General features: G+C 40.7%; 2 protein-coding genes across 9 annotated transcripts in view; one reads left to right on the top strand and one right to left on the bottom strand.

The window, feature by feature from the left end:
* Positions 1 to 17,006, top strand: part of SYTL5 (synaptotagmin like 5) — a 105,599-nt gene extending 88,593 nt beyond the window's left edge. For 6 of the 8 annotated variants that reach the window (XM_030476790.1, XM_030476794.1, XM_030476796.1 and 3 more), the window contains 5 exons: positions 381 to 409; positions 1,220 to 1,514; positions 2,798 to 2,939; positions 4,324 to 4,470; positions 13,226 to 17,006. In XM_030476790.1, coding sequence (XP_030332650.1) covers positions 381 to 409; positions 1,220 to 1,375 — 185 coding nt within the window. In that variant the 3' untranslated portion in view covers positions 1,376 to 1,514; positions 2,798 to 2,939; positions 4,324 to 4,470; positions 13,226 to 17,006. The remainder of the gene's footprint in view (positions 1 to 380; positions 410 to 1,219; positions 1,515 to 2,797; positions 2,940 to 4,323; positions 4,471 to 13,225) is intronic. The other 2 variants (XM_030476791.1, XM_030476792.1) reach the window with 2 other exon arrangements.
* The window catches only part of SRPX (sushi repeat containing protein X-linked), a 44,497-nt gene continuing 22,561 nt past the window's right edge, over positions 4,744 to 26,679 (bottom strand). The window contains exons 2-10 of the mRNA XM_030476799.1: positions 25,910 to 25,969; positions 19,513 to 19,704; positions 18,732 to 18,908; positions 13,032 to 13,158; positions 10,939 to 11,060; positions 10,073 to 10,252; positions 9,485 to 9,618; positions 8,431 to 8,552; positions 4,744 to 5,378 (exon numbers count right to left, since the gene is read on the bottom strand). Of these exons, the coding sequence (XP_030332659.1) occupies positions 5,198 to 5,378; positions 8,431 to 8,552; positions 9,485 to 9,618; positions 10,073 to 10,252; positions 10,939 to 11,060; positions 13,032 to 13,158; positions 18,732 to 18,908; positions 19,513 to 19,704; positions 25,910 to 25,969 (1,295 nt within the window). The 3' untranslated portion in view covers positions 4,744 to 5,197. The remainder of the gene's footprint in view (positions 5,379 to 8,430; positions 8,553 to 9,484; positions 9,619 to 10,072; positions 10,253 to 10,938; positions 11,061 to 13,031; positions 13,159 to 18,731; positions 18,909 to 19,512; positions 19,705 to 25,909; positions 25,970 to 26,679) is intronic.

Below are 26,679 nucleotides of genomic sequence, written 5' to 3'. Positions count from 1 at the left end.
TGCGTCCTTGTGTCTCCTAAAATGCATGATGGCAAGCTATAAGCATGTTTCCTAGGAATATCCATATTATCTCTTTGAGGTAAAGACATTACTTCACTTATATCTGATGAATAATACAAGAGGCCTGGCATATCTTCAGAGGTGGGACTCCACAGTGTCTCTGCTTTTTTTATTTGTCTCGATTTCTACATTTTAAGTGTTTTTAAGCATTTTTTTTATTTCATAAGCATTAAACCTGTTTCATTTTTAACATGCAGTTCTAAGAATAAGTGAAACAGCGTTCTCTTTCCCCTTGTTAGAAAATTATTTTACATGTGCCTTAACTCTGTATGTTCAGCAGGTCTTCCCCTCCATCTCAGAATCTCCTATCTCTTTCCTAGATCAAGGTCCTGCCCACCTGAAAATCCAGGTATGCTCAAAATGTAGCTTTTCTGTAATTACTGGTCCTTGTATATATATATTTATATATATATATTTAAGAAAAAACAAAAAGCATTTGATCACTGAGTTTATACTTCCTACTGCGTCACCTTCAACTTACCTCTCGGAGCTGAGGGCTTTCTTGTATCTTCTTTTGGTTCTCCAGTTTCCTGGGGTGTTGTGTCTTGCTGTTCCTTCCTTCCTGTTTGGAAACTAGGAGGCAAACAATGCTCCTGGGTGCTGGGGCTGTGCTTGCCTCTGGTCCCTTTGCAGTAGTCTGAAAGTCTGGCTTGGTGCATTGAGTTCCTGCACCCAGGTTAAAGGGAGACCACCTCAGCAGGCTTCACTGGTCTATTGGTGAGTTTTAGGCACAGCTGGCTTTTGCTCTCACACCACTCCTGTCTAGCTTGTCCCCATGTGGGTTTTGGCCTTTATGGGGGTGGGAGGTCAAACACCCATAAACTGGAAGGCAGCTGCAGGTGGGGAAAAACCCTCCTGCCATTTCTCTGCTCCTTGTGCTTTTGCTTGGGACTGTACTTAAGGATTTGCTCAGGGGTTTGGAGACACCTCTGTAGCCTCTATACAATTGAACTGCAGTCTCTCCTCCCCTTCTTTTTGAGGTGATAGGCACCAAGTTCTCCTTGTAAATTTGAAGTATGGGCCAACCTAATTACTGATATTTGGGTCTTGGTTACTTTCTGGATGCCTGGGTGGCAATGGGAGATAGGTAAGTAGATATGCACCAGCACTTTCTGCACAGACACTGGTTTTTGTCATCTGTTTCCCTTGCATTTTACAGAGCATCCAGCATCTGGATCACCACTTTGAAGAGGGCAAAGAAATGCATGTGCTATCCATGACTGCCAGTGTTCTCACTGGCTCCTTTAGCCCAGGCAGCCTTGCTGCTCCCTACCTTCCAGTGTCTGAGAGTGCTTACCCCACTGAGCCACCATAAAAAACACCCTCCAGCCACAAACGGCGAGAGAGAAATGTGCAGCAGCTGCATAGCCAAGAAAACCCATGCTGTTTCCTGATGGTGTGAAGCACTTGCTCCCTTTTCCTTCTGTGGATGTACAGCACTAACAGAGACTGAGGTGAGTGGCCAGAAATGACCTACCACGAAAATTGCACAGCCTAAGCTCTGTTATTTCACCATGCCAATTTAAAAAGTAGGTTGTGATAGTAAGAGCATTTAAATGTATTTCGGGTTACATTTTAGCCTCTGCATTTTTATTCATTATGTGATGCAGTCTGACTCATGCTCTTATGCAAGTCATTTAATGCAGAGCTGTAAGGGTCACTGTGTTTTCATTAAAACGTAACGCTTTCTGTCCCAGAGGGATTGGCTTGAATTTGAAGAATAGGGACGTGCAACTTCAAATTGGTCTCTCCTTTGTGCGTGTTAGGAGGTGTGTGACAGCAGGGGTTGTTCTCATTAAATTAGGTTAATTCTTGGGTAGGATCTGGGGAAAATCAGCTTGTTTACAAAATTGTTTCGTGCTCATGAGAGATTGCTGCCTCCGACAGCCTATCCCAGTAGTTTTGTTTGCAAAAGATGTTGTGTGACAGAAACATGAAAACATTTTAGAAAAGAAAAGAATTAAGTCTTTTGCTTCATATTCAGAATTGAAAAGTATCTCCAGATTGATGCAGGAACCTCCAGCACCTCCAGCCCGTGGCTGTATCCAGACACTGTGATCTGTTGCATCTCCTGCCATGAATAGCCTGGAGGTGGGACTGGAAAGGACAAGAGTCATTCATGGCAGGTCTTGCTTCTTTGACGCTGCCTTTAATCCTCCCAGCTAAAATTCATGTTTTAAACAGGATTTTCATTTTGGAGCAGAGTAGGATTAGAGCTATGGCAAGAAGAGCCATATTGGTAGTACACGGAAGACTCCAACCTGTATGACTTTGAGGAAGATGAATTTTCTGTTAAACATTTAGAAAAAGAAAAAAGTGCACTAGCATAGATACTGCACCTTATTTATGCAGTCTTATTTTTCTGGGACCAAACGTCTACAGGATAAATTACTGGAATATATTTGAATATTTGGAGTTTATTTGAATGTAAAAATGCTGGGCTAAAGCCAGAAGTACCAAGTCCTTTGTTCAAACACTCCTTTCCCAAAAGGCCAATCTGCCTTATCCCCGAATACCATACGCGCAGGCTGACTTGACTCTAAAACAGAGACTGCGCATGATGTTTTTCACTGTTGCTCACAAAAATGTACAACAGACAATACCAGAAACCTCTTGTTACTAATCAAGAACAGCTTTTCTTAATCACAAGGTTTTAATAGATGTTCTATGTAGAACTATAACTAGTAATCCAATCACTCATGCACTCTCCTCCACTTAATTCCATTTCCTGTAACAGCCTAGTGATTGCGATGGCTTTCCTGATTGCAGCAATTGCAAAGCCCCACTCCTGTTCACCCAGCCATGAAAGATGACTGGATGCACTGATTCTCTACCGAAATCAAAAAGGAGCAGCAGCAGATTGGAATTGCAGCAATACGGTATAAAAATCAGACCCATCAGAGCTTTTTTCTTTTCTTTTTTCTTTTCCTTTCCTTTGCTTTTTCCCCTTCCTTCCTTTCTTTTTCCTCTTCCTTCCTTTCTTTTTCCCCTTCCTTTCTTTTTCAATTTTAAATCATTGGAAATCAGTTGATGTATTTTTAATGAGGAAAGTGAGGGGTAAAAATCCTTTTTCACCTGTGCATTCATGCTATAAACCTATGCATGCAAAAAACCTGAGCCAGAGAACTATGGCCACAGCAGTATGTGGACGGATGTGTCCCCAGGCTCTCTTCCATGTGCAACGCCTAAGGCATGAAGTGATGTGGCGTGCCTGGCTGCATCTGGTTTTCTCTAACCACTGGTGTTAGGTAGCAGAGGAAAGGCAATTTGCAGTACAGCTGTGTCCATCATCATGCTGGCTCTTTTACTCCTTACTCCTTTATGGTGGATCCATGACTGACTTTGTTTTTGGTTTGGTCAGGTCTAGAACTGAAACGCTGTTTCTGTGACTTTTGTCACCAATCCTTTCCTTGCATCTTATTCCTAAAGGCAACATTTGGAAATCACAGTCAGGGAATCCTTGCCCTCCAATTGCTCATCCTTGCAATCCTGACACCACTATCTGCAGAATTCAGATTGTATCCAGATCTTCTTTGCCTTTGGCATCAACACTGCAGGGAGCCCTCACCAGAGTGTGCCATGCTTTCATACCTTCTCTTGGGTTTTTAGTAACAGTTTCCTACTACTCTCAGAAGCAAACCATCCTGTTCAGAAGACACAGCCTACCACAACCTGCCCTCTTCTTGGTAATGTCATGGTTCAATCCACAAATTAGCTTTTGCTAGCTAGTGTCAGGGCTGATTTCCTTCTCTTCACATTCATTTCCTCATTAATTCACTTGCAGGAACAACCTTTTTAAAAGAGATTTTTTCTAATTTCAGAGGGTGCAAGAGACTGAATTCTGGTAAGGATTACTTTAAAGACACTGATAAAATGATCTTCTGCTGATGCCAGAGTATAAAATTAAAAAATCTAGCTTATGGTGGTCAATCTGGCTGAAAAAAGCAAGGCTGTGTTCCTGAGTGGCAAGAATGAACCACACAGGCACTGGAGTGCTGCTTTTCAGGCATGTCAAATTATGCACCATAGCCTGTAAACAGGTATCCAAAGCTGTAACTCATTATTTTCACTCCTTTGATGCTTATATTCTTCATGCAAGATGTACATGCTTTGCAGTGGATTGGGAAAACTGTGGGCTATAATAAAACAATAGAAAACGCTTTCATTTTTTGATTGCCTCCTAACTCTTTTTATTAAGCAGGGAACTTTTTCATTAATTTTTTAAGTAAGTAAGTGATGACTTGCAAACAAATATTTTCACAGATCTGAAAATGATAAATCCTTGATGAAGTTTCTCTGAGGGTAATATGTTCCCCTGCCACCAAATCAACAGCCTGGTCTCCAAGATGAAGAGGGAAAGAAATCTGCTACTCCGAGACCACTGGACATGAAAAGCCAGAAGCATACCAGGTAAGAGTGTATTTTTCTATCAAGCATTACAGTACATGGCCTTTCTTAATTACTGCCCATCTTCTACACTTCTCACTGTTCCTTTATCCTATTCCTTCTGGTAATGGCTTCCATACTCCTGCTACCAGCTGTCTTCTCCTGTCTGCTGCTCAAAACAGGTACTTGTGTTGCCTTCAGCTGATACTTTGTTTCTGTGATAGTCCATATTATTAGTGAAATTGAAAGATACCACTGGGTTGCTTTTACATATTTAATCTGAGGCTAATGTCTCTGTTAAAATGGTTTGCACAAAGATATTTTAATCACAGAATTAATCAACTTTAATCTGCAAGGGGAATTTTAGTAAACTATGTGTTTGCAAAACAATATTTTATTAATAAAAAGACTTACAAACAGTAAGAAAGAAACCCCAATTTTGCACTGGATGAAAAATCCAAAATAAACTCCCAGAAACGTGCCTCAGTTCTTCACTCTCTGTACAAGAAATTCCATTGGGTAGTAATCCTACGTACACATTTATCTCAAGATGGCTGAAAGTACAAAAAAGCACCATGAAAGCACCTTGTATACTTCTGTGCAGAGTAGCTACACAGCCAGACAGACTTAATACACACAAAAAATCATTATGTCAGTGATTAAAAAAGCCGTGCTTTGTGTAGCACCAAAAGGAGAACCATGTGGCCTAAAGAAAAATTCACTGAAAACTTGCAAGCCCTGCAACCCTGAATTAGGGACATGACTGACCAATTTCTGCTTGCAGCTTCATCTCTTCTTTCCTCAGAGGAAAATTGTCAATAAGTGCAAACAGCTCAGCTGGGGTTGCTGGGAAAGGATAGCGTTCCTTGTCCATTCCATGCTTGTCCATCACCACGATGCTGAAACTGTAATGAGGGATCCTCAACAGCAGCCTGCAAAATAAGGAACTTGTTAAAGCCCATCATCTACTGCCTGGGCACTTCAAACTAGTAAGTGGCAGAACCAGCCTGTTGGAACTCAGCAGAAGGCAGCAGGGATAGTCAACAGGGGCTATACAGGCTCCGCTTTGTTCAGCTGTAAGAACAAGGAGTCAGCTAGAGAGTGGGTATCTGCACATGCTGCATGCTGAACCTCTGCATTAGGGAAGGGTCAAGGTAACTGCACTCAGCTCTGTTTCCTTCTCAGACTTGACTGTCAGTATAGCATATGCCATTACCTATTGCTGTCACAAGAGGAAAAAAAAAAAAAACCATAAGAAAGACAAAAAAAAGTGCTATCTATATGCATTGCCCTAAGAAAACCATCGTGATGCAGCTAGAGTTACAAGTAGGTTATTCCCGTTCTTGGCTGCCACATGGTGTAAAACCACAGTAAGATAAAGGAGGACAAAATTATTGGAATCAGTTATCTGGTGGTAACTCCAATTTAGGAGAACAAAAGCCACTGCTAATCATGGCAGAGCCCTTTCCTTCCAAGGGGTAAAATAAGTGATTTGAGCTCCTCTAGAGTGTGACAGTTACAAAAAAAAAAAAAGCACTCCCATGTTTTGCTTGAAGAGTTAATGAACTAGAGGAGCCTTAGACATGCAGTCAGTCGGTGTCATTGGTGTGGGGCAAATAAATTCAGGCAGCTGTGAAAGAATGGTGTCAGGAGAAGAAAAAGAGGGGGTGTTGGTAAAGTGCAAAGCATCAAAATTGACCTTCCTTTGCTTTCTAACACGTTTGAGTGCTCTATGTGACATCTTGTTGCAATTAGGAAGCTTGGCTATTAAATTCAAACTAAAATGAAATTTGAAGCTAAGCTATGGTGATAGGAAACTACATTCCTCTTGTGGCTCATCCCACTTAAGAAAAATCTTACCATCTATAAATCCTAATGCTAATCTTCTGAGGTTCCAAGTTTTAACTAGGGTACCTGTGTTCATTAGTTTACTGAATGCCAATTCTGGACAGCATCTTTATTCAAGATGTTTAAGCTCCATGTGTTTCATTTTGATTTAAGTGCCTTCCAGCACTGGGATGCTATAATTGACACACTGCAGTAACAACAGAGGAAAAAAAAAAATCAAATGGAGAACTAACTTTCATTGAGTGCATGGCAGGTCATACTATACCCGTTTCTGAAATGTAGCTCCATTAAACATTGTGGGAGGTAAGGAATGAGGTAGTACCAGAGCTGCTTATTTTCTAGAGAGCCACAAGAAAACCATTTCAACTTTAGCTAATGGATGAAGCAGCTTGCCAACTCTGGGAATATAAAGACAGTCTCTCTTCCTCCCTTGTCTCAGCTATGGAGAAACAAAGAGGTTATGTCCTACTCCCCACCTTTACAGACCTACAATCCAACACCACCTTTCCTGTGCTGAAAAGACTTTTATGACAGATGGGATAGAGTTAATTTTCTTCCTAGGAGCTGGTACAGTGCTGGTTTTTTGGATTTAGTGCAAGAACAGGGTTGATAACACACCAGTTTTGTAGTTGTTGCTAGGTAGTGCTTACTTTAATCAAAGCCTTTTCAGTCTCTCATGCTCTGCCAGTGAGGAGGGGCACAAGAAGTCAGGAGGGAGAAGAGCCAAGACAGCTGACCTGGTCTAGCCAGAGGGATATATTCCATACCATAGAACATTACGCTCAGTTTAGAAACTGGGGGGAATTGGCTGAGAGCCACCAATTACTGTTTGGGGCTGGGCATCAGTCAGCAGGTAGTGAACAAATTGCGCATTGCTTGAGTTTTTTGGGTTTTATTCCTCTCTTTTTCCTTTTTATTATTGTTTTTGTTATTATTATATTTTACCTTATTTCAATTATTAAACTGTTCTTATTTCAACCCCATGGGTTTTACCTTTCTCTGATTCTCCTTCCCATTATGCTGGTGGGGGGGAAGTGAATGAATGAGCGGCTGTGAGGTACTTAGGTGCTGGCTAGGGTTAAACCATGATAACTTTCTTGAATAAAAGAGAAGCTCTTTGTGCTCTCTTTTTCCTTTTATAGAGAAAAAAATGTTTTTATTTTTTTCAATCCAAGAAATTGTCTTGACTTGGAGCGAGTTTTAATTGGGGACAATAAAAAACACTGACATTTCTTCAGGCATATCACAACAGATGTTGCCTAAAATACCCCTGGACTTTTTTTCCTAAATAACTACCTTTTTCCCTGCCAATGAGGCCTTCAGTTTTGGCTCTGGTAGTCCTCCTGTTCCTAGGAAATGCTGGCACTTGAATCCTCCCTTTCAAGTGAAAACAAACCCCCTGCCAGTCTAAAGCCAAGTCAAAACAGTTTAGGCACCTCAGTAAAACTGCTGATGGTGTAGTCAGGCTGAGGAGGCTGAGATAATTTCCCCTTTGAAATATTTCCCATATCATTTCTGCTTGTGGGACTTCAAAGAGCAGCCACTGCTTTCCCTTCTAGCCTGGCCACAACCCCCAGCAGCACTGCAGAGATGATGAGCTGTCACTGCTGTTCAGGGCTGCACTGGCAGCTGTGCCAAGCCTGTCCTTGCACAGTGATTGTAGCCAGTCAGGACTGCATCAGACCAATGCCGGCACAAATACAGACATACCTGAACGGTCTTCAGCAGCAGCACCTAAAATTATAAACCTCTAACATGACCATAGGGGTACACAGGGAGTTAACAGAATTCAGAAATTCACTCTGAGCAAACAGGCAAGGGGGACATGGCATTTGAAAGAGTGGCATAGATATCAGCTTGTTTCATGTTTAAATGACTGTGACCCATTTAAATGTGAAACAAGCTGACATCTATGCTCTTTAATTTCATAAATACCAAATGCCCATGTGTTTCAGTAGCTATTACATAGAGAGCAAATTAATCCTGAAACTTAACTCATCAGCATCTACCTTCCACTGTCTAGCTATGTACATTAGAGAAGAATATGTATATTTAGAGAGCAAGATGCAGGGAATCAAAAGCAATACATCTCACATGCTAAGGTGCAAACACAACTGTAATGAGAGCTTACTTTACCTGAGTTGCAGGGCAAGTGAGGGGGGCAGCAGCTTTACACCTATTCTTCCTATCTGTGCTGGGAAGACACCAACCAATTCAACTACAGTAACATGTCGGAGGTCTAACCCACACTGTGCTGGCTGGAAGGGTTAGAAGAAAGACTTGTCAGTTATCAGTGAGAGAACAGGAGGTTCTTTTGAGCCTGACTTTGAAAAGTCTCTAATTCACACTGAAAAGAAGTAGAGCCTCATGACTCCAGGGGATGTTAAATGACAGATTCTTTACTACTCTAAGAAAAACAACACACAGGGACCACCCAGTAGAAATATAAACTTGTCTTTGTAATCACATGAAAAGACACCAGGGTTATTAAGCATTGTGCCAGTAATCTGGCAATCAAAGCAAGGTATGTGAAATGGAAGTTGACTGTGAGAGTTTTCTTTCAGGCCAACTTGTTCAACCACTGTCAAGCAGTGGGAAAAGTACTATAGCCATTAAATTTAGTATCTTAAACTATTTCATTTTGATCAATATATTGAATTTTCTTGCCAAGTAAGTTAATCCAGCACTCTGGATTATTTCCGTGCTGAGTCTCTGCTCCTTTGTTTGCTGGTGCACTGATTATATCTGAAGCTATTCACACTTCCTTGCATTGTAGTTACAAAGTCTGTAAGCCTAGTTTGCATGAACTGCAACCACTGAAGTGCTGGATGGTTTGGGTTCTTTACAACTTCTTTAGGACCTGAGTTAAGGAATTAGTATTGAGCATAAATTAATATTAAATTAATTTGGGGAGGATGGATAAGGGCCAAAACTGCCTGGGATTCAGCAACTGGTCAGTGAGAGGCAGCACAATCTAGTAAAGAGCTGAATTAGAGACTAGAGCGATGGTTCAACTCAAACCCATGAAAAGTGATTCTGGATTAATTCTTACTGGTTCAGCCAGATCCTGTAGTGGCTACAATATAATAGCTGACATTTATGGATTTATATCAAACAGCAGAGCTTGTCTTCTTGTCTTTCTTTTAGAGAATAAAAATACTTTCAATCCCACCCCTGAAATGTGTTTTACCTGCAGCATTCCCAACTGCAATCTATAGAAGAAGTTGCCTGCAGTAGGAGTTGAAATAATTAGTAGTCTTCGCTTCTCATAAAATTGATCCAGAAGTGCTGCTGCAGTCCTCACATTCACATTAAGATTCATGGCTGGAATTAAAATTAAAAAAAAAGTTGCACAGCATACGGAAAACAGACCTGTTTTCAAAAGTGCACATTTAGACAGCAGAAGCACAAGCACAAGAAATAATAATAAAGAAGATATGGGTGAAATACCGGCCTCATTAAAGCCAATAGTTTTATCTTAAACCGTTCTGGTTTGCAAGATGGATTGACTCTGGAATGTGAAGTTTTGAAGAAAGCTTTGATCTAAAACACACTATCAGTTCTGAGGTATCATCATCATCCTAGGAAAGAGCAGCCAACCATGGCAAAGGTTTCGGCTCTAAGTGCAAATTGGCAGAGGAGATAAAGATCTTAAGCTTCTTACCTCCAAGGCAATAAAGTTTGCAGCTGCATTCCACCCCACACCCCCTTCACAAATTCTCACTGCCATAAGAACCATTGCTCTGGCAGCTCTCTGGTAAAATAGTAAAATACTCACGTGCACAGGTTGGCTCCACTCCTGACCACCCCAAATTGTACTGGCATACTCTAGCTGGGCTTCCTTGCAGCTCATAGCCACCAATGCAGGAGAACTCACATGTGGCGCCATAGTTATTTCCATCACCTGAACACTTGATGTAGCCATTATCTGGGGCGTTTAGTTTCACACAGCGCCTGACTTTAAGCAAGAGGACAAAGAAAACACAAGAAGACAAGGCATGAATCACCCTGTTTGTTACTAGGGTAGCATGGCCAGTGGAATATCAATCTAGAAGATGATATTTTTCTGTTTGCTTTCTATGTTATTAGTCATGTACGTAAAAACTCCAAACAAACAATCAAACCCATCTTAACTCACATGTAATCTAAAATGATATAGATGTATAGGTGATTGTGGTATCATGATGACAACAGGTCATGGAGCACAAAGAGAGCTGAAGCTGAAACCTACAGGTTTCATCTCTGTATATTCACCTGCAGATTTGAAGATCTGGACTTGTGGAAGGGCAGCCCTGCTTGATGAATGTGAGTCACAGCTGAAAAAACTCCTTTGCATACTTGTTGTTTCAGCAGCTCACAAGCTAAATATCAGGGAGAAGCCAGCAGGAGGGAAGGGGTGCAGAGCTGGAGGCAGGACAGATCAATGAAGCTCTTCTCCGATGTGTGGAGTGTAGGCTGTCCACCCTGCTGCAGGCCTGGCCCTCAGGGTCTTGATCAAGATGGCATTCTCCCTTTCAGCATCAACATAGTTTATATACACATATATTTGCAGACAAATAGAGAAATAAGGACATTTCTCAAATTGCCTACTAAGCCAGATGCAACTCAGTGATTGTATTTATAGGGTAAAAACATCATTCTTACCTCTGACTTTTACAAGAAATTTGCAAGTGCCTTTATTTTCAGCTCTGTCAAACACAGTATATTGGATTTTGTGGTCGCCTTCTGGAAAATGGGACCCTGGTGGCAAGCCTTTCAAAATAACACTAAAACAGGAGATAAAACAGGACAGACATTCATAAAATCGTTGGTATTTCCTTACTGACAGTGGTGTAAAAGCCTGAGAAGTGATGCTTGTGGCATGCTAAGATTGGCTGGCTGTGCTGCATTACTGAAGACTGACAGTAAGCAAAGAAGGAAGCTGGGCAGTGGCAACCAGATTATTTAAATCTGCTTCCAACAGCCCACCCTGGAGTCACATACAGGGGTCCCACCCTGCAGAGCGGGCAGGACCTGCTCACTTCCCATAACACAATCCGTAGTGTAGCCAAGCATCTTGCCATGCCCAAAGGAACTCGAGCTTCCTTTTCCTTAAAAAAGGAAAAGTTGAGATTGATCCTCCCACAGTTTGTATCGTGAATAATCCACTGTCAGGGCTGCAGTGTAACCCAGAGCTGGCAGAATGTAAGAAAACTTCCAGCCTCTTACAATGGGGATATACCCTATTTGGCTGCTCCTACGATTGTCGCTTGTGACTTCTCATATGCACATGAATGGAATAGAAAATGAGATTTATTGTCACACCAGAAGGGTGTGGGGATCCACAGCAGCATTTTCACCTGGAACTTGTTCCTATCCTACAAACACGGCAGGAGATTTCAAACATGTTAAATGTATCCTCAGAGTTGAAGCATGAGGTTGAGCAGTGTTCCATATAACAGAAAAGGTTATGTACTCATAGGACTGCAGGACCCAGTGCATCTAAGGAAAGCACTGCATACTCTGTAAACATCACAGTTTAGCAAATTTTTATAAAAAATAGGGATGTGATTTACGGAAAAGCTTCCACAGATTCAATAGCTGGCCTCTTTTGGGCTGGGAACAGTTGCTCACGTGACAGTCTATGTGGAATAATCACCTTTTTTTTCTGCCTGCCAGACATTACATCAAAAAGACTTTGGAATTTCTTTATTCTAACACTTTTCAAAGTTTTTGTTTTATTAGGCTCAATCTTTTTTGATGTTTTTAATTGCCATAGAATTATAATATCAGACCTTAACAGCAATCTTGTTTTTAATTGTGCATTGAATTCTTCTTTCTGATATTATTTCATTGTAGCAATAAAAAGGCAATGTCACTGTGTCTTTCAACAAATTTTTATATTCACATAAAACTGTAAGCATCTTTAAGCTTAAAACTTTGAGCTTTTAAGCTTAACCAGTCCACTAATGTACTGTTAAAAGATGTAACTTGCTTACTGAATAAAGTAGACTTTCTGTATGCTTACCATTACAATAATCTAAATAAACTGACCTAAAACCTGCATGATAATGACAAGAAAATCAGAGACAGTGGACCATCACAAGTACACCTTGCTCTTCAGGTAAATGGGACTGTGAAACCATAAACATTGTCAAGGAAATTCTGAAGAAAGTGTTAAGTTTAAATCCAATGTTTAAAGCTACCAAAGTTTCAAACAAGAAACGTTACTTTAGAGGTAGCTGCAGCATGCTGGGACAGCAGTAGCTAGCAGTACCTCAGGAAGAAGCCTGAGGATGATTGCAGGTACTGTTTTATGACACAATTCACCTTGGTTTTTTTATAAGACAGTCAAATTGGCTTCTGCTGCTATCTCTCTTTTCATTTTTATGTATAAAAGGTAACTTGCCGTAAGAAAACTTGTTGACTATGAGACTCACAAAGCAGCTCTGAAAAATCTCACAGGTGCAGTCAAAATGCTATTGTTGTTTATTTCATCAGCTCTGAAGTAGCCACAATAATCTTCTACCCTTCATGTAGAAGCCAGTGCCTGAGTGATTCACCTCCAGGCTGTCAACTTTTTCTTTTTCAGTTAAGCATGAGATTCTTTACAGGCCAGTGACATGTGACAGCTATAAAGAAGCATCTTGGATGAATTAATGGGAAAGGGCACCTGGCCATCTTCATCAGCTGAATTGCTAAGCAGGGCCCCAGCAATAAAAAGGAGAAAATATAAACATCTACAGAGTTGCACCTACTCTGTCAGAATCCCGTCAGCAGTGTCCCGTCCCTCCGGGGTGTCCCAGAACACTCTGGCCGTCAACTTGTTGGGCTCTGCAGTTTTTTCCTTCACACTTGGGCACTGGATTCTTGGAGGTTCAGTATCTGTTGAAATAAATGTCACAGAAATAGGTACTTGTGAATCTGTTACAGCTATGCATTTTCTTCACAGCTCTTGACCTGCTGTCAGCATAACCCAGGTCCACCTTCAGCTGGCCTCCTCAACACTGGAGCCGTCCCAGCCAAGGCCATATGGAGCCTGTACTTCTCACTTCGTTAATAGTAAGAAATGACAATAAGCAATGCCTTTCAATGTAAAAAAACTAATTAGAAGTAGTTACTGTGAATTTCTTTACACAGTCCCCAGCTTTGAACTAAGGAGGGATGCCCAACATTGCACTCAAGCAGCCTGGATGTTCTGCTTTTCCTCTCTTTGTTCATCTGTGTGGTAGACTTTTTAGGTATAACTCCCATAGAGTCACATACCGGCCTTAAAAATGAACAAAGAGACAGGACTGCTCTTTACTTGCAAGTAGAAAGCAATCCCTAAAACACTGCTTAAATTTAAAGGGTGGCAGGCCTTGTCTTTCCATTTGCAGGACAGATATAAAGCACAATCTGGCTCGCTTTCAATAAGAAAAAAGTGAGAAAACATTTAGCCTTTATAAAGCATGAAATATACGAAATAATGTCATAGACCCTCATACTCTACAAGCAACACAGAGCAAGTGCAGCCCTGCTATAGCCTTTTAAAGGTATTCCAAGAATTTGGGACCCTCAAAAGCTAGCTTCTCTCTATTTCTTCTGCAAGAGTTTTCCTCCAACCCCAAACACCGTTTTGTGAGACGCTTCCATAGGAAGTATTAATTTTGCAGAGGAAGAAGTGGGAGAGGCACAGGCAAGTAACTGTCATACCAAAGTTATTCAGAAAACATCAGGAATATTGCAAATTACCGTAAACAAATGCTATTCTGTTTGGGATTTCTTTTGGTATATAAACAATGAAAAATACATATCTTTTCCTGTAGTACTGGGAGGATAACTGCTGATTTCTTTGTAGATCCTCCTGGAAGGTGAAACTAACAAGAGTGGGTTCCTTCTACAGGGAGTGGAGCAATAAAGAAAATGAACAGCAGAAGCCTCTAAGCAGCTTTTAAAGCTTTCCATACTTTACAACACCCTTCACTAAACATATAAGACACTTAGTTCTTCCTTATGGATCCTTTATCACTCTGAGTTCATTCACTCCTCCTTCCTTTATCTGCTATGGTATGCAAATTGACAGGATTTTCAAGCATCCACTCTGGCTGTAGGTAGCACTTTGTCTCCTTTCCTCATGTGTCTTATTCACTCCCTTACATTTAGAGTACCTTCCCATTACGTTTGGGAACCTGCTCACATTAGAGTCAGCAAGTGCTACAAGACTGCATTGCTCTCAATACCTCCCTGGTGTATCTGAATTAGGATAAGAAATAACCCAATCTCACAAAGGCTGCTTCTGGCTCTGGTTAGTTTACTGTGGCAACAGCTTACTACTGTGCTATGGACAGTATACATTAAATGAACATAATGCTGGAATAAAAGAACGGCATTTAAGGACCCAGTGTTTTAAGCACTTAATTAATAAGAAAGCTCATTACACTATTTAGCACAGCAAAGGCTGGTTGGTATAAACCGGCTTGGACTTCCACATCATAGAGACAAACAATACAGTTACTGTGGGAACCTACTCACCGAGCACCAAGGGGTCAGGCAGCCTTTTGAGCTGGACTTAAAAATTCCTGGAAAGAATATTTTCTCTGGTCATTTCAGCTGCGCCTTCACATTCAACAGGCACTAAATGAACCCCACCAGAATAACTCTGCTTTGAAACAGACCAAGAGAAAGCAGCTGTCTACCAAAAAGGCTCTTTATCTGCAGTGGCCGCTGGGATGTGTTTAACCAAACAGTGCTCCGGTCTTTTCCCTTGTGCCTTGTACAAAATTGCAGCTGATCTATAGCACATTAAGCACTGTGGCCACAGCTTGGCAGAAGAAAGACAGGTCTAAACGAAAAGCAACCCATATAAATGCAGAGAAGGCAACCACAGAACATCCAGGCAAATACATAAGTGACAAAATTTAAACACAACCCCCCAAAACCCCTTCAATAAAATGTATGATGTGAGCTAAGTGCCCACCTGCAGATTAGAAAACTAAACAAAACAAACCGTAACAGAAGGACCCACAACGTTGCTGACTGCTGGGGAGGCTTTATCAGAATGAAAAAATCATACTGTAAGTGACAGACTGTCAGACTCTCTTGCTCAATAACTATTTCTGGCCAAAGTTGGAGCCAGGACACACTGCAAGGTATCTGACCCCATACAGTTGGTCTTACTACAGTGTCACTGCTGAAAGACCAATGAAAAGCCAAGCGGATTTAGTTAAGCTGTTTAGCAGGGCTGTGTGTTACTCAGGTGAAATCTCACCTGCAAGGTTTAATTCATGGGCAGGGAAATTGAGTTTTCATAAAAAACATGGTGCTATTCAGCCACATTCTTGTAAGCTGTCACTTTTCTTGGCTACTCAGCAGCAGCAAATGGCACTCTGGCTCCACATAGGGAAGTGTCATTGCAGACATGGCATCAGGAGGCCATAACTGGAATACTAAATTTTAAAGCAGCCTTTTGAACTTTATGGAGAAAAATGCTAAGTTTTCAAATAAATAGGTTTTAGATTTATATTTTTTTTAAGCATACCTCTGGGACTGGCCATATTTACAATTTCCATACACTTTAAAGAGCTTGTTAACTGCCTTTCACATGGTTTGTTAAAGGTTTATGTTTAATTGCTTGTGAATTTGGGAAGACAAGAAGAAAGAAGCAGGGATGGTACTGAATGCTCACTGCTTGCTTATTCAGGAGTCCTATGGGATAGGTAAATGGTTTGCCGCTACATAAACATGCTGTTATTACTTATTGCTAATGACATTAAACAATGGCTGGGAGTTAATTCAAAACATTAGTCTATGTCAAAAGCATAAAGAGATGAAGAGACTGGAAATCATGACAGGCAGAATGAAAAACATTGTCTTGTTCTCCCCACTGCCCTCCACAAGGCATTACTCTGTATTTCAAAACATTCATTATCAAGGCCTGTATAATTAATGACTCAGAGTGCAAAGCTTGTTTCAGACATCCACAGTTGGAAGCCGTTAGTTAACTACCTATCAATACAGTCTTAGGATGTGATAAAAGGATGACTTAGCATGGCGACAGCCATTTACCACAATGTCTGTTAGACAATCAGCAGGACTATGAAACCTTCATAGAGGAGAAGACTGTGATTTTTCAATCTTCTGAAGGAAAATACCCATTTCTGTGTTACAGTGCATTAAGGATATAATGGAAATATTATTCAAATGAGTATTGGCATTTTTAGCTAACTGATAACCAAAGGCAGCTGTACCTTGATCTTTTTTAAACAAAGTTATTTCAGCAACATGAAGGATATCCTTCCTCTTATAAGAGGGGGACAGGGGACAGACAGTCTGCTTTGTTAGGACAGAACACTCACTGTCTGTAAGAGCTTCCATAAGTGACTGCTAAAACATAACTAATTTTCTTCAATTAAAAAAAAAAAATTAGAATAAAAAAGAAAATCTCTTTACCCCCTTTTAACGAATACCTCACTCAGCAATGATGTTTGCCTTATGCCTTTCTTATATGGATCTTCACCATTGTGCTGTGAACCCTGCAGTTTTGTGAAAAAATACTAAGAAGTGCAACTGTAGTACAAAACAACAGAGGAAAGTGCCTTGTTTTCAAGACAGTTATAAATTACTGCAGTAATTTTGCCATACTTGATGCCAATAGCTGCGATGTTTCCAGACCACTTCCCTACCTATGTCATGAACTTTACGAGCCTGTGCCTGTGATTACACCTAACATCCCTACTGTGCAACTATTTGCTTATACGCTAAAGCAAGAAATAAATTCTGCCTTTCTATTTCGCCTTAATTTTACTCCTCAGCTGGAAGTGAACTGTTCAGCCAGTTCTCTCCTGGCCACTGGTAAGCTTTTGTAGGCTGCAATTCACTGATGACTTTTCTGTAACTACTGAATTACATACAGTATGGGACATTCAATTGCAAACTGCATTAAAGTGTTAGGGTCACATCTGAGGGTCCTGTCTGGTCACAAAAAAGAAAAATCTCTATCCTACCTATCAAAAGGTAAAAAGATAACCTTATTAAACAGTCTACTAACTGCATAACTCACTGTTTGCATAAAGAAACTGTGTGCATCCAAGATTTTAAGGTGTCTTCTCCACACGACGTGGTATTACCAGAATTTAAATAATTGTATTACTTTTACTGAGTTACTTGGGACTTGCAATCATACCCAGTGCAACAACTATTCAACATTTCTTTTTTTTTTTTTTTTCTTTTTTGCTTAAGATATACTTGCTTACTCTACTCTGCAAGACAGCATCCTCTGTAATAAGCACCCTGTTGCTGCAAACAGATGAGATTCTGAAAGTGCCAGGAAATACAGAGGACAACATTTTATCATTCCAAAATTTCAAAGGGTTTGTTTTTCTTCTTCTGCCCACACCACTGAGAAGGACAAGGCTTGTTTTTGTAAATAAGAAACAAGAGCCACCACAAACAGTCTAGATCTAAGCAGCAGACTCATTTCTACATTTGTACACCACCAAGTAACTGGGAACCTGAACAAAATTCTATGAACATCAGGCTACCGTGGAGAGACTCCAAAGCCATTTGCTAACATAGACTGAGCCACAGGCATTCTGAGGAAAACCAAGTTATCATACACTGAAAACACTGAGCACAAATACTCTACCACCCACAAGCTTAAATTACTGGTAGCCAATTCAGATGGCCAGAAAATACTTTCCTTTGTGGGTGGCTGCTGAAGCTTTTATCAGAGACTTCCTAGAAAAAAGAGCAGAAGCTGAGACTTCACTATCTGCTGAAATCTCATTAGTAAGAAGGAAAGTTAAATCTCAGTATTTGTTTATTTCTCTTTTCATTTATGTATATAAAAGCAATTATTCCAGCCAAGGTTCCCAGGAGACAGGTGACTATATAATGAAAATTGCTGGTGTAACTAACGTGAACTAGGCTGAAATTTAGTTTAGCTCACTGCAATCATGCTGAGAGCTATAATCCATTCATATTCCCTGGATATATTTGGGGACCATGATCCCAAGAAAGAAAAGCAACAGATCAGATAAAAGGTTTGGCTTCAAACCTGTTTTATCATTAAGCTGCAGAAAGCACGACAGACTCCAGCACACAGAACATGCTAGAAGAGCAGCACAGCAATTACAGACTCCCAACCCAGGAGTCACCCAGGAGATCAGTGAAAGCTGTTACAAGCATTGTAAAGCACTGACCGTTTACACCAGCCTCATCTTAATTAAAGAGATAATGCTTAAAGCTCATAGTTTGTGTGTAAGGAAGTCTGTCACTTGGGACTGAAAGTACTAAGTGACAGAGAGCATGTTGTATCCCTTGGAAAACTTTTCTCTACTTCCTCAAAAAAGAGAGTTGCTTTTTCTCCCCAGGAGCTGGATGAAAAAAGCATTTTGGAATTTATTTGGCGGATTCGGGTACCAGCAGGTACCTCAAGATGTAGACTTTCTGGGATGAAATCCAATAATCCTACTTACCAACACAGGACGCTGGCCGGCCACTCCAAACCTTGTTGTCCGTGCACGTTACTATACGGTCACCTTTCAGCTGGTATCCTGGTGAACAGTAGTACTCACACCTTGAGTCAAAGTAGGCACCATCTAAGCACTTGAAGCCCCCATTGGTGGGCATGGACAGTGTGGGGCAGCGCTTTTCTGGAATAGAAAGCAAGGACTTCTAGAAACCTGTTATCCCCCCTTTAGAGTAATGTGAATGTGGGATATTACATAGAAATAAAGACAGGGCTAGTAAATGTCAAGTGGGAGAAAGTAATTTGCCACATGAGGTTTTTCAGACTGTTCTTATTAGCTGTATTTCAAATTTAACTTCACATACACAGTGGGGGCCTAATACAATATTTATCCGAGAAAAAGATGACAAGTACCTATTCTTCTCTTCTCTGAAAATGTTTTACTTCAAGAGCCCATTTAGACAGCCAGTACAAATCATGTCAACTTATAAAATCCAAGATGGGCAATACTTTAAAGCAGCTTTATGGCTCTGTCATAAATCACAGAAATCAAAATCCCACACTCATAAAACATTCCCTACCTGCCAAGAGTATTTGTAGCACTCACAATACTTTACCATGCAATGTACCACACTAAGATCTTCAACAAGTCAATATACATAACCAAGTATATTGTCAATGCTTAAAATACCAGTAACAATCTGAAGATCACTGTTTCAAAGGCAAATAGAGTTTATTTGCCTTTGCCTGCAGTGCGAGCATCACACACAGATTTCATAGCTACTTACGTTTGCACAGCACTTTCCCAGACCAGCGTTTGCTTGACTGACAAATTAGCTGCTGAGGGCCATGCAGTTCGTAGCCTTTTTGACAGCGAATATCACATCTTGTCCCCAATACATTCTTATAATATTCCCCTTGAGGTGTCCTGCAGTTTGCATAACCATGTTTCACTTTAATGGGGGAGCACCATGGTGTTTCTGGCGCAGAGAACAAAAAACACACATAGTATTTTGCAACATGTAAAAGACCAGACATGAATACAAAGTCACTTTTCTTTACTCAAGGTCACAGAGAAGAAAAAAAAAAAAAAAAAGTCGTCTTTAAAAAGCCACCAATCCTCAAAGTGGAGCAGTAACACAGCAGCAAAGCGTGCTAAATCTTATACATCAGAAGGTCAGCCCTTCAATGTCTGGCAGCTCTCTTCTATTACAAACATTGCAGTCATTAATCTGGGGTGGAGGGGTGGGGTGATCTATATTTTTTTTGTCCATAGAGAAGAGATTCAGAGCAGCCCTGCAGAAAAGGACTTGGGGGTGTTGGTTGATGAGAAATTGAACATGACCCGGCAGGGTGCACTTGCAGCCCAGAAAGCCAACCGTATCCTGGGCTGCATCAAAAGGAGCGTGACCAGTAGGTCGAGGTAGGTGATCCTGCCTCTCTACTCTGCTCTCATGAGACCCCACTTGGAGTACTGCGCACAGTTCTTGTGTCCCCACTTAAGAAGGACATGGAGCTCTTAGAGCAAGTCCGGAGGAGGCCATGAGGATCATAAGGGCGCTGGAGCACCTCCCGTATGAAGATAGGCTGAGAAAGTTGGGGCTGTTCAGCCTGCAGAAGAGAAGGCTGCATGGAGACCTCATAGCAGCCTTCCTGTATCGGAAGGGGGCCCACAGGGATACCAGAGAGGGACTCTTCATTAGGGACTGTAGCAACTGGACAAGGGGTAATGGGTTTAAACCTAAACAGGGGAAGTTCAGGTTAGATATGAGGAAGAAGTTCTTTACTGTGAGGGTGATGAGGCACTGGAACAGGTTGCCCAAAGAAGTCGTAAATGCTCCATCCCTGGCAGTGTTCAAGGCCAGACTGGACAGAGTCTTGGGTGACACGGTCTAATGTGAGGTGTCCCTGCCCATGGCAGGGGGGTTGGAACTAGATGATCTTAAGGTCCTTTCCAACCCTAACTAGTCTGTGATTCGATGATTCTATGGAGTAAGTGTGCCACCATGTGGCCAGTTCGATGAAAACTGATCCTTTTTCCCCTCTTGCTTTTAAATGAGTGCATCTAATTTCTATTTGGTAACCAAAGTTTGCATTAGGAACACCTTCGGTCTAGCTGTTGTTGTCATCTTTGGTCTAACTGCAGTTGTCGTCTTTACAACATTTAGCTTTTTTACTGCTCATTTAAAAAAAAAATAAAAATCTTCCATAATAGTATGTACAGTAAAGGACATTGCCTTGGCTGAAAGCGATAGTTCAAGCTCTCCTACAGTTAAAAAATGTGTGACTTGACTTACATATTGCCAAAATATCATGCCTGTCTGTACATGTCCTCCATGTGTCAGAACAACTGTTCAGGGTTTAAGTACAGCTTCACTTTTACAAAGTTACTTCCCAAGTTAGCACCCAGGATTAAGCCTGAACCAGAACTTGCAATTGTTCAAGAACAGCAGCTTCATCGCTGTTCTCAGCCGTTCTGAGGTGCCACACTGAAACATTCAGATACTCTTTATAATGCCAACAAAATAGCCTTCTCTCAGCAAATGGGCATGTAATTGCCATGATTAAATCTGCAGGCAAGTGCCCAACAGACTGAGAAGCCTTCGAGAAAGATCTGACCTTATTCCTTTCTCTTTGATAGGAACTTGTAGCCTCCGAGGGCAATATGCATGCAGGCACAAAGAATATATTTGACAGCACAAACCCCTGCTCTTCCTACTGCAAAATCCTTCATAAAGTGTTGATATTCATTCACAAGCACACTATATATTTTGCATATATCCAGAAAAGAGAACCCAAGCTCCAGAAACTTAAATTCAGGTCTAATGTCCTCAAAGGTCTGGACTTCATATGCTGTACTTTTCACCCCAAAAGATGGGTGGAGGACTAACTTTCCCTAATATCACGGAAATGGAGCTTGAAGTACAAGAACCATCTTCTAGTTGCCCCTGGATGCAGGACAGTTACATGGATGAGTCTGCCAAGTCAGAGGAAAGCTGAAATTTGGCTGGGACTACATGGCTAACATTCCTACCAAACTTGTGGGGAAAAGGGAAACACACATACATAAAACTGAAACTTTAACTGGTTGTCAGGGCTACACTTTAAAATACTCAGGACATGTGTACCATTGTCTTGTGAGGATTTAGCACCATATTGTGATAGTGACAGGTGCAGTATCAGAGACTTCCATTCCCAGCCAAAGCCTCAAAAATATTCCCAGCTCAAGCCTCTTGAGCTTTGACCACAGGGTGCACCCAGAAAGCTGCGCTTTTTCTGCAGCGGGCAGCTTCTCAGTAGGTGTTTCCTACACAAGGAGTGACCAAGCCCGCCCTTGTCAACTCCAAGATTTGAAAAGGACATATTAAGAGGGAGAGAGGGAGGGATTGCAGAGTAAAAAGAGAAAGATGACAGGTCCTGAAATCCTGTGTGACTACGTGTGACATGCAGTAAGTACATGACAAAAGTTTCCAAGTCTGCAAGGAAAAAAAAACCAACAAGCAAGTATCTTGCATCTTACAAGTCACAGGAGATATTTAAACTTAATTTCTAGATAATTTTTGGCAGATGATTACTTCTAGCCCTTAATTCCTGTAGTTATATAAATTTTTCTACACAATTTGGATCAGCTCCACAAATAAATACACAAAACCCAGTATTTTATTTCTCATACATGGGCTATTTATACTCAATGAACAATATCTCTAGGACATATTTGCACTTTCCGAATGGAAACTACATTTAGCACCTACATTTTCCTGTGCTGGTCCTGAATTAACACAAATAGCACCTGAAGACTAAAATCAGAGACTAAATGTCAAGCTTTTGACTAGACCAAAAGGATGATTCTCTAGACTAGTCCATTTCGGAAGCAGTCTTATTGTACTGCGACATGCTTATTATTGTATTTCACCGATGCACGTGAAAACCCTTTACAATGATGTGCAAGTGGCTTCTAGTTGCCCCCGGATGCAGGACAGTCACATGGCCCTTCCTGTAGTATTGTTGCAGCTACGCTGGTCTACAGTGAGAAGCACAGCGAGGCTCCTAGAGAGGGGTAATACATCTTTTACTGGACCAAATAACACTGTGAGAAAGAAAAACAAAAACAGACATGCCTTTGGATGCAGATAACTTGAAGAGTTTAGGAAGAACTTCTGCTTGATCTAAAACATTATTATGCTTCCTCTAGAACTGAATATGATTAAAAGAGAGGGTGAGGCAAGGTTTATAAAGGGGCAAGTATCTGGGTTTAGACCAAGTGATATCACTGAAAAAAAAAAAAAAAAAAAAAACCAAGCCAAAAAACAACCCAAACCCAAGTAACTTGAAAAGCTTATGTGCCTGAAAGCACATCAAACGATACAACAAAGTTTTAGATCAAAGCTTGTTTATTTTTAAGTGAAGACACATACCGGTTTTCAAAGGCTAAGGAGCTACAATGGAGTATTTATGGAATATTAGGGCTGGGTGAGGCTCTGAGAGGTCACACAAACTGTTCCTTGCCTCAAGACAAGATCACCTGTATTCCTGAAGGCACTGGGAATAAGAAAAGCTACAGGTTTCCCAGGCACTGCTTTTGAAGCTTCACCATCTGTAATTGGTTCTGTTCACTTAACTGAAATTTGAGTTTTTAGGTACCAGGACCTATACAGGTGGTTGCCACAATGTTGCCTCTACAGCTAAGGCTACCGTTTGATCATTACAGTATTTGAGAAAACATAAGGAATGAGGATCATCACAGCAGTGGCACTAGAGCAGTTGCAAACACAGGAACTGCTGTGTTTCGCAGAATCACAGAATTGTTTGGGTTGGAAGGGGCCTTAAAGATCACATATTTCCAACCTCCCAACAGCCAGGAACACCTTCCACTGGACCAGGGTTTCTCAGAGCCCCATCCAGCCTGGCCTTGAATGCTTCCCAGGATTGGGCAGACACAGCTTCTCTGGGAAACCCATTCCAGTGTCTCACCACACTCATAGTGAAGAATTTCTCCCTCATATCTAATGTAAATCTGTCCTTTTTCAGTTTAAAAGCATTCCCCCTTGCTCTTGCTACTTGCTCTTACAAAAAGTCCCTCTCCAGATTTCTTGTAGGCCCCTTTTTAGCTACTGGAAGATTGTTGTAAGGGAAGTGCTTCCTCATCAAATGCGATCTGATACAGCCATGCCAAGGAGCTGGAAAGAAAGCATTTTCTAGAGCATCATCTCCCCCAACCCATCTGTTCTGTTTAAACACCAGCCTCAGCTGAGCATTTCCTTCTCAAGTAGCATAGAAAGCGCGTGGCTATACTGTTGCTTGCTGGTACACCAGCCAACAGAGCTGAGGGTTCACCAGGGAGGAAGGAAAAAACTCTTAAAAAATGCTGTGGGCACTGAAAGTCTCAACAATGTTTCTTTGGAAAGCTGAGCAAGTTGAAAAACATCCACATGAAGACAAAAGGGTTTGGTAGGAGGTCGATTCCTCCACCCCCATAAACTGCAATGTTTTCTTGCAGATGCCAAAGAGGATGAATTTGTGTTCTCACTTGCACTGTTTAGTGACTATGTGTGCAAAGAAAAACCAATGCTGCTTACATATATAAACATCAGTTAAAAAACATTTATTTATTTATTACTGGGAAGTTTTATTTGCTGAGCAATAGACCATACCCAAAATGCTGGAATGCTCATATAAAGAGAAGCTCTGAACATAGCTACTCAGCTCATTTTTCCTTGCTTTGTCTTTCCCTGCCTCCTTCCCCTCAATACCAACTTAAATAAGTATGCTAATGAAGAGTGAGCCTTTTCTGCTCCAAGCCTTTATACTTTTAGATTCACATTGTCTGATCTTCAACATTTGGCAGTAGCACTTCCAAACTCAGGGCAGTTCCTAATATCTGCTTGAATGAGTCATTATGTTTCACTTAACCCTGGTGACATTTTGGCTGACATGAGTATAATCCAGTTTGTATCACCATATAAAGGGAATTTATACAGAATCTGGATTTTAACTACTTGCCTACCCTGGCATGAATTGGCATCGATTTACCTTTGTGATCTCTGGAATTCTTTTTCTATATGTCTCCAGAGGGTTACATGTTAAAAGGCAACAAAAAATGTGTTCATCTAAATAAAGCTTTAGACAAATATTTCTGCATGTGTATGAAAGCAAAATTTTACACTGAAGTATTTTACTGGAAGGAAAATAAGACATTTATGAAAACAGCAACATAGCCATAACATCTATGCTGTCCTCTTTGTTGTTCATAAATGCCTGAATTACTTTATGACTTACCTCTCATAAGGCCCACCAATTCTTTTCAGAGAATCAACAACATACAAGACACCAATGACCAATATTTTCAAGTACTCAAAATGATTACATCACAACTCTAGCATGTCCACAGATTAGTTTACTAAAAAGAAACACAGTTACCATTTAAAGTGACAAATTAAATACTAAATTTCTTTACCATCCAGGCTTCTGAGGGACTGTGGCAGAGAAATGCACATAATAATAAAAATAAAAGATTGAGACAGAAGCAGATGTTTTGAGAAAACAGACATAGTAGATGGAAGATTTACTGGTAGTGGCAAAAACTTTTTCAATCTTGCTGAACTGCAAAATCTTACAGAATAGGGAAGAAAACCTGAATTTGCTTTATAAACACGCCAGTCCACTCACTCATTCATCCAGCTACACAATTTGTTTTTGGAATGTACACTTTCATTCGTTAAACACATTTCATGTGCCATTTCAGGTAGCAGGCTAACCTGAAATGCAAATAATTTTTTTTTTGGGGGGGGGAGGTGAGGGGGAAAAAAGTCATGAAAATCAAGTTCTCTTGCATGTACTTCTATACATTACCATCAGTAGGCCCCGTTTTTAAGTTAGCGTATCACTGATGGTTTTGTTAGGATGTATGAAGAAGAAAGAGAAGCTCTTCCCAGATTTTCATGATTTAATCACCTGATCTTCTAAGAGCAAAGGCAGTGCAAAAGTTACTTACTCAGGTACATGAGAGTGGTGATCAGTACTAGGTCTAATTTCCATTGTTAAAAAAACAGTAGAAATTAAATCTGGATCTAAAAACCCATTAGAAAAATCATGGAGCTGGGTCACCAAGATTTTATAATCCATGAAAAGAAAAAGAATGAAGCTTTCTCTCAGCAATCCTCTTTCGCACATAAGCAAAGCATTCACCTTTATATCTATTGCGTGCATACACATCTTCATCATCTTCAAGGGGTGAATATCCCGATCCTAAAATACAAAATAAAAGAAAAATGCAGCAAGAAAGGAAATATAAATTAAGAATAAAAGAAAGCTTTGCAAAAAGACATGCAAGATTAGGATGCAGTAATCTATGCAATGCCATCAGCATGGGCTTCTCTGAAGCTCAGATTCATAGCAGAACCAGTTTATAGTGAATTTGGAAGGGGAGAATTGATTTGATAATCAAGTGAAATAGTAAATCTCTCTCACTGCTCCTGGAGCAATGTTGTGTAATGCCATGTTGCATATGTCAAGTCATAGCTCCCCTGTTACGAAACGCCACCTACCCCAAAGTTGATCTACTCAGCAGAGAGAACAGAGGAGGTGCAGGTGAAGGGGAACATCAACGGTTTCACTGTAGGGGAACATCAACGGTTTCACTGTAAAGTGGTTCCATAGTGTCAGTGGCTGTCAACAGCCATCAGGCCAAACAGCAGAAGTAAAATGCGCATAAGTCAAGAACCCTTCTTCACAATCTGTATGATCTTCATACTAAGAACAAAACATTGAGGTGCATTACCTGCAAGCACAAATTACACTCAAATAAACACCGTTTGGTATCAAGCAGTCTTCTGGGTTGTTCAAAATAAAGAGAGTATAGTTCTGTACTTCTAAAATCCTGTGCAATAAGTAAATGCTTCAAATAAAGGTAGAAACTGCTTTATAAGAAACAGAAATCATTTGGAGCACCATCGTTC

This window comes from Strigops habroptila, chromosome 2 (assembly GCF_004027225.2).
Source record: "Strigops habroptila isolate Jane chromosome 2, bStrHab1.2.pri, whole genome shotgun sequence".
Lineage (NCBI taxonomy): Eukaryota > Metazoa > Chordata > Aves > Psittaciformes > Psittacidae > Strigops > Strigops habroptila.
The sequence above is the reverse complement of the archived record's forward strand: the minus strand, read 5'-3'. Positions and strand labels throughout refer to the sequence as shown.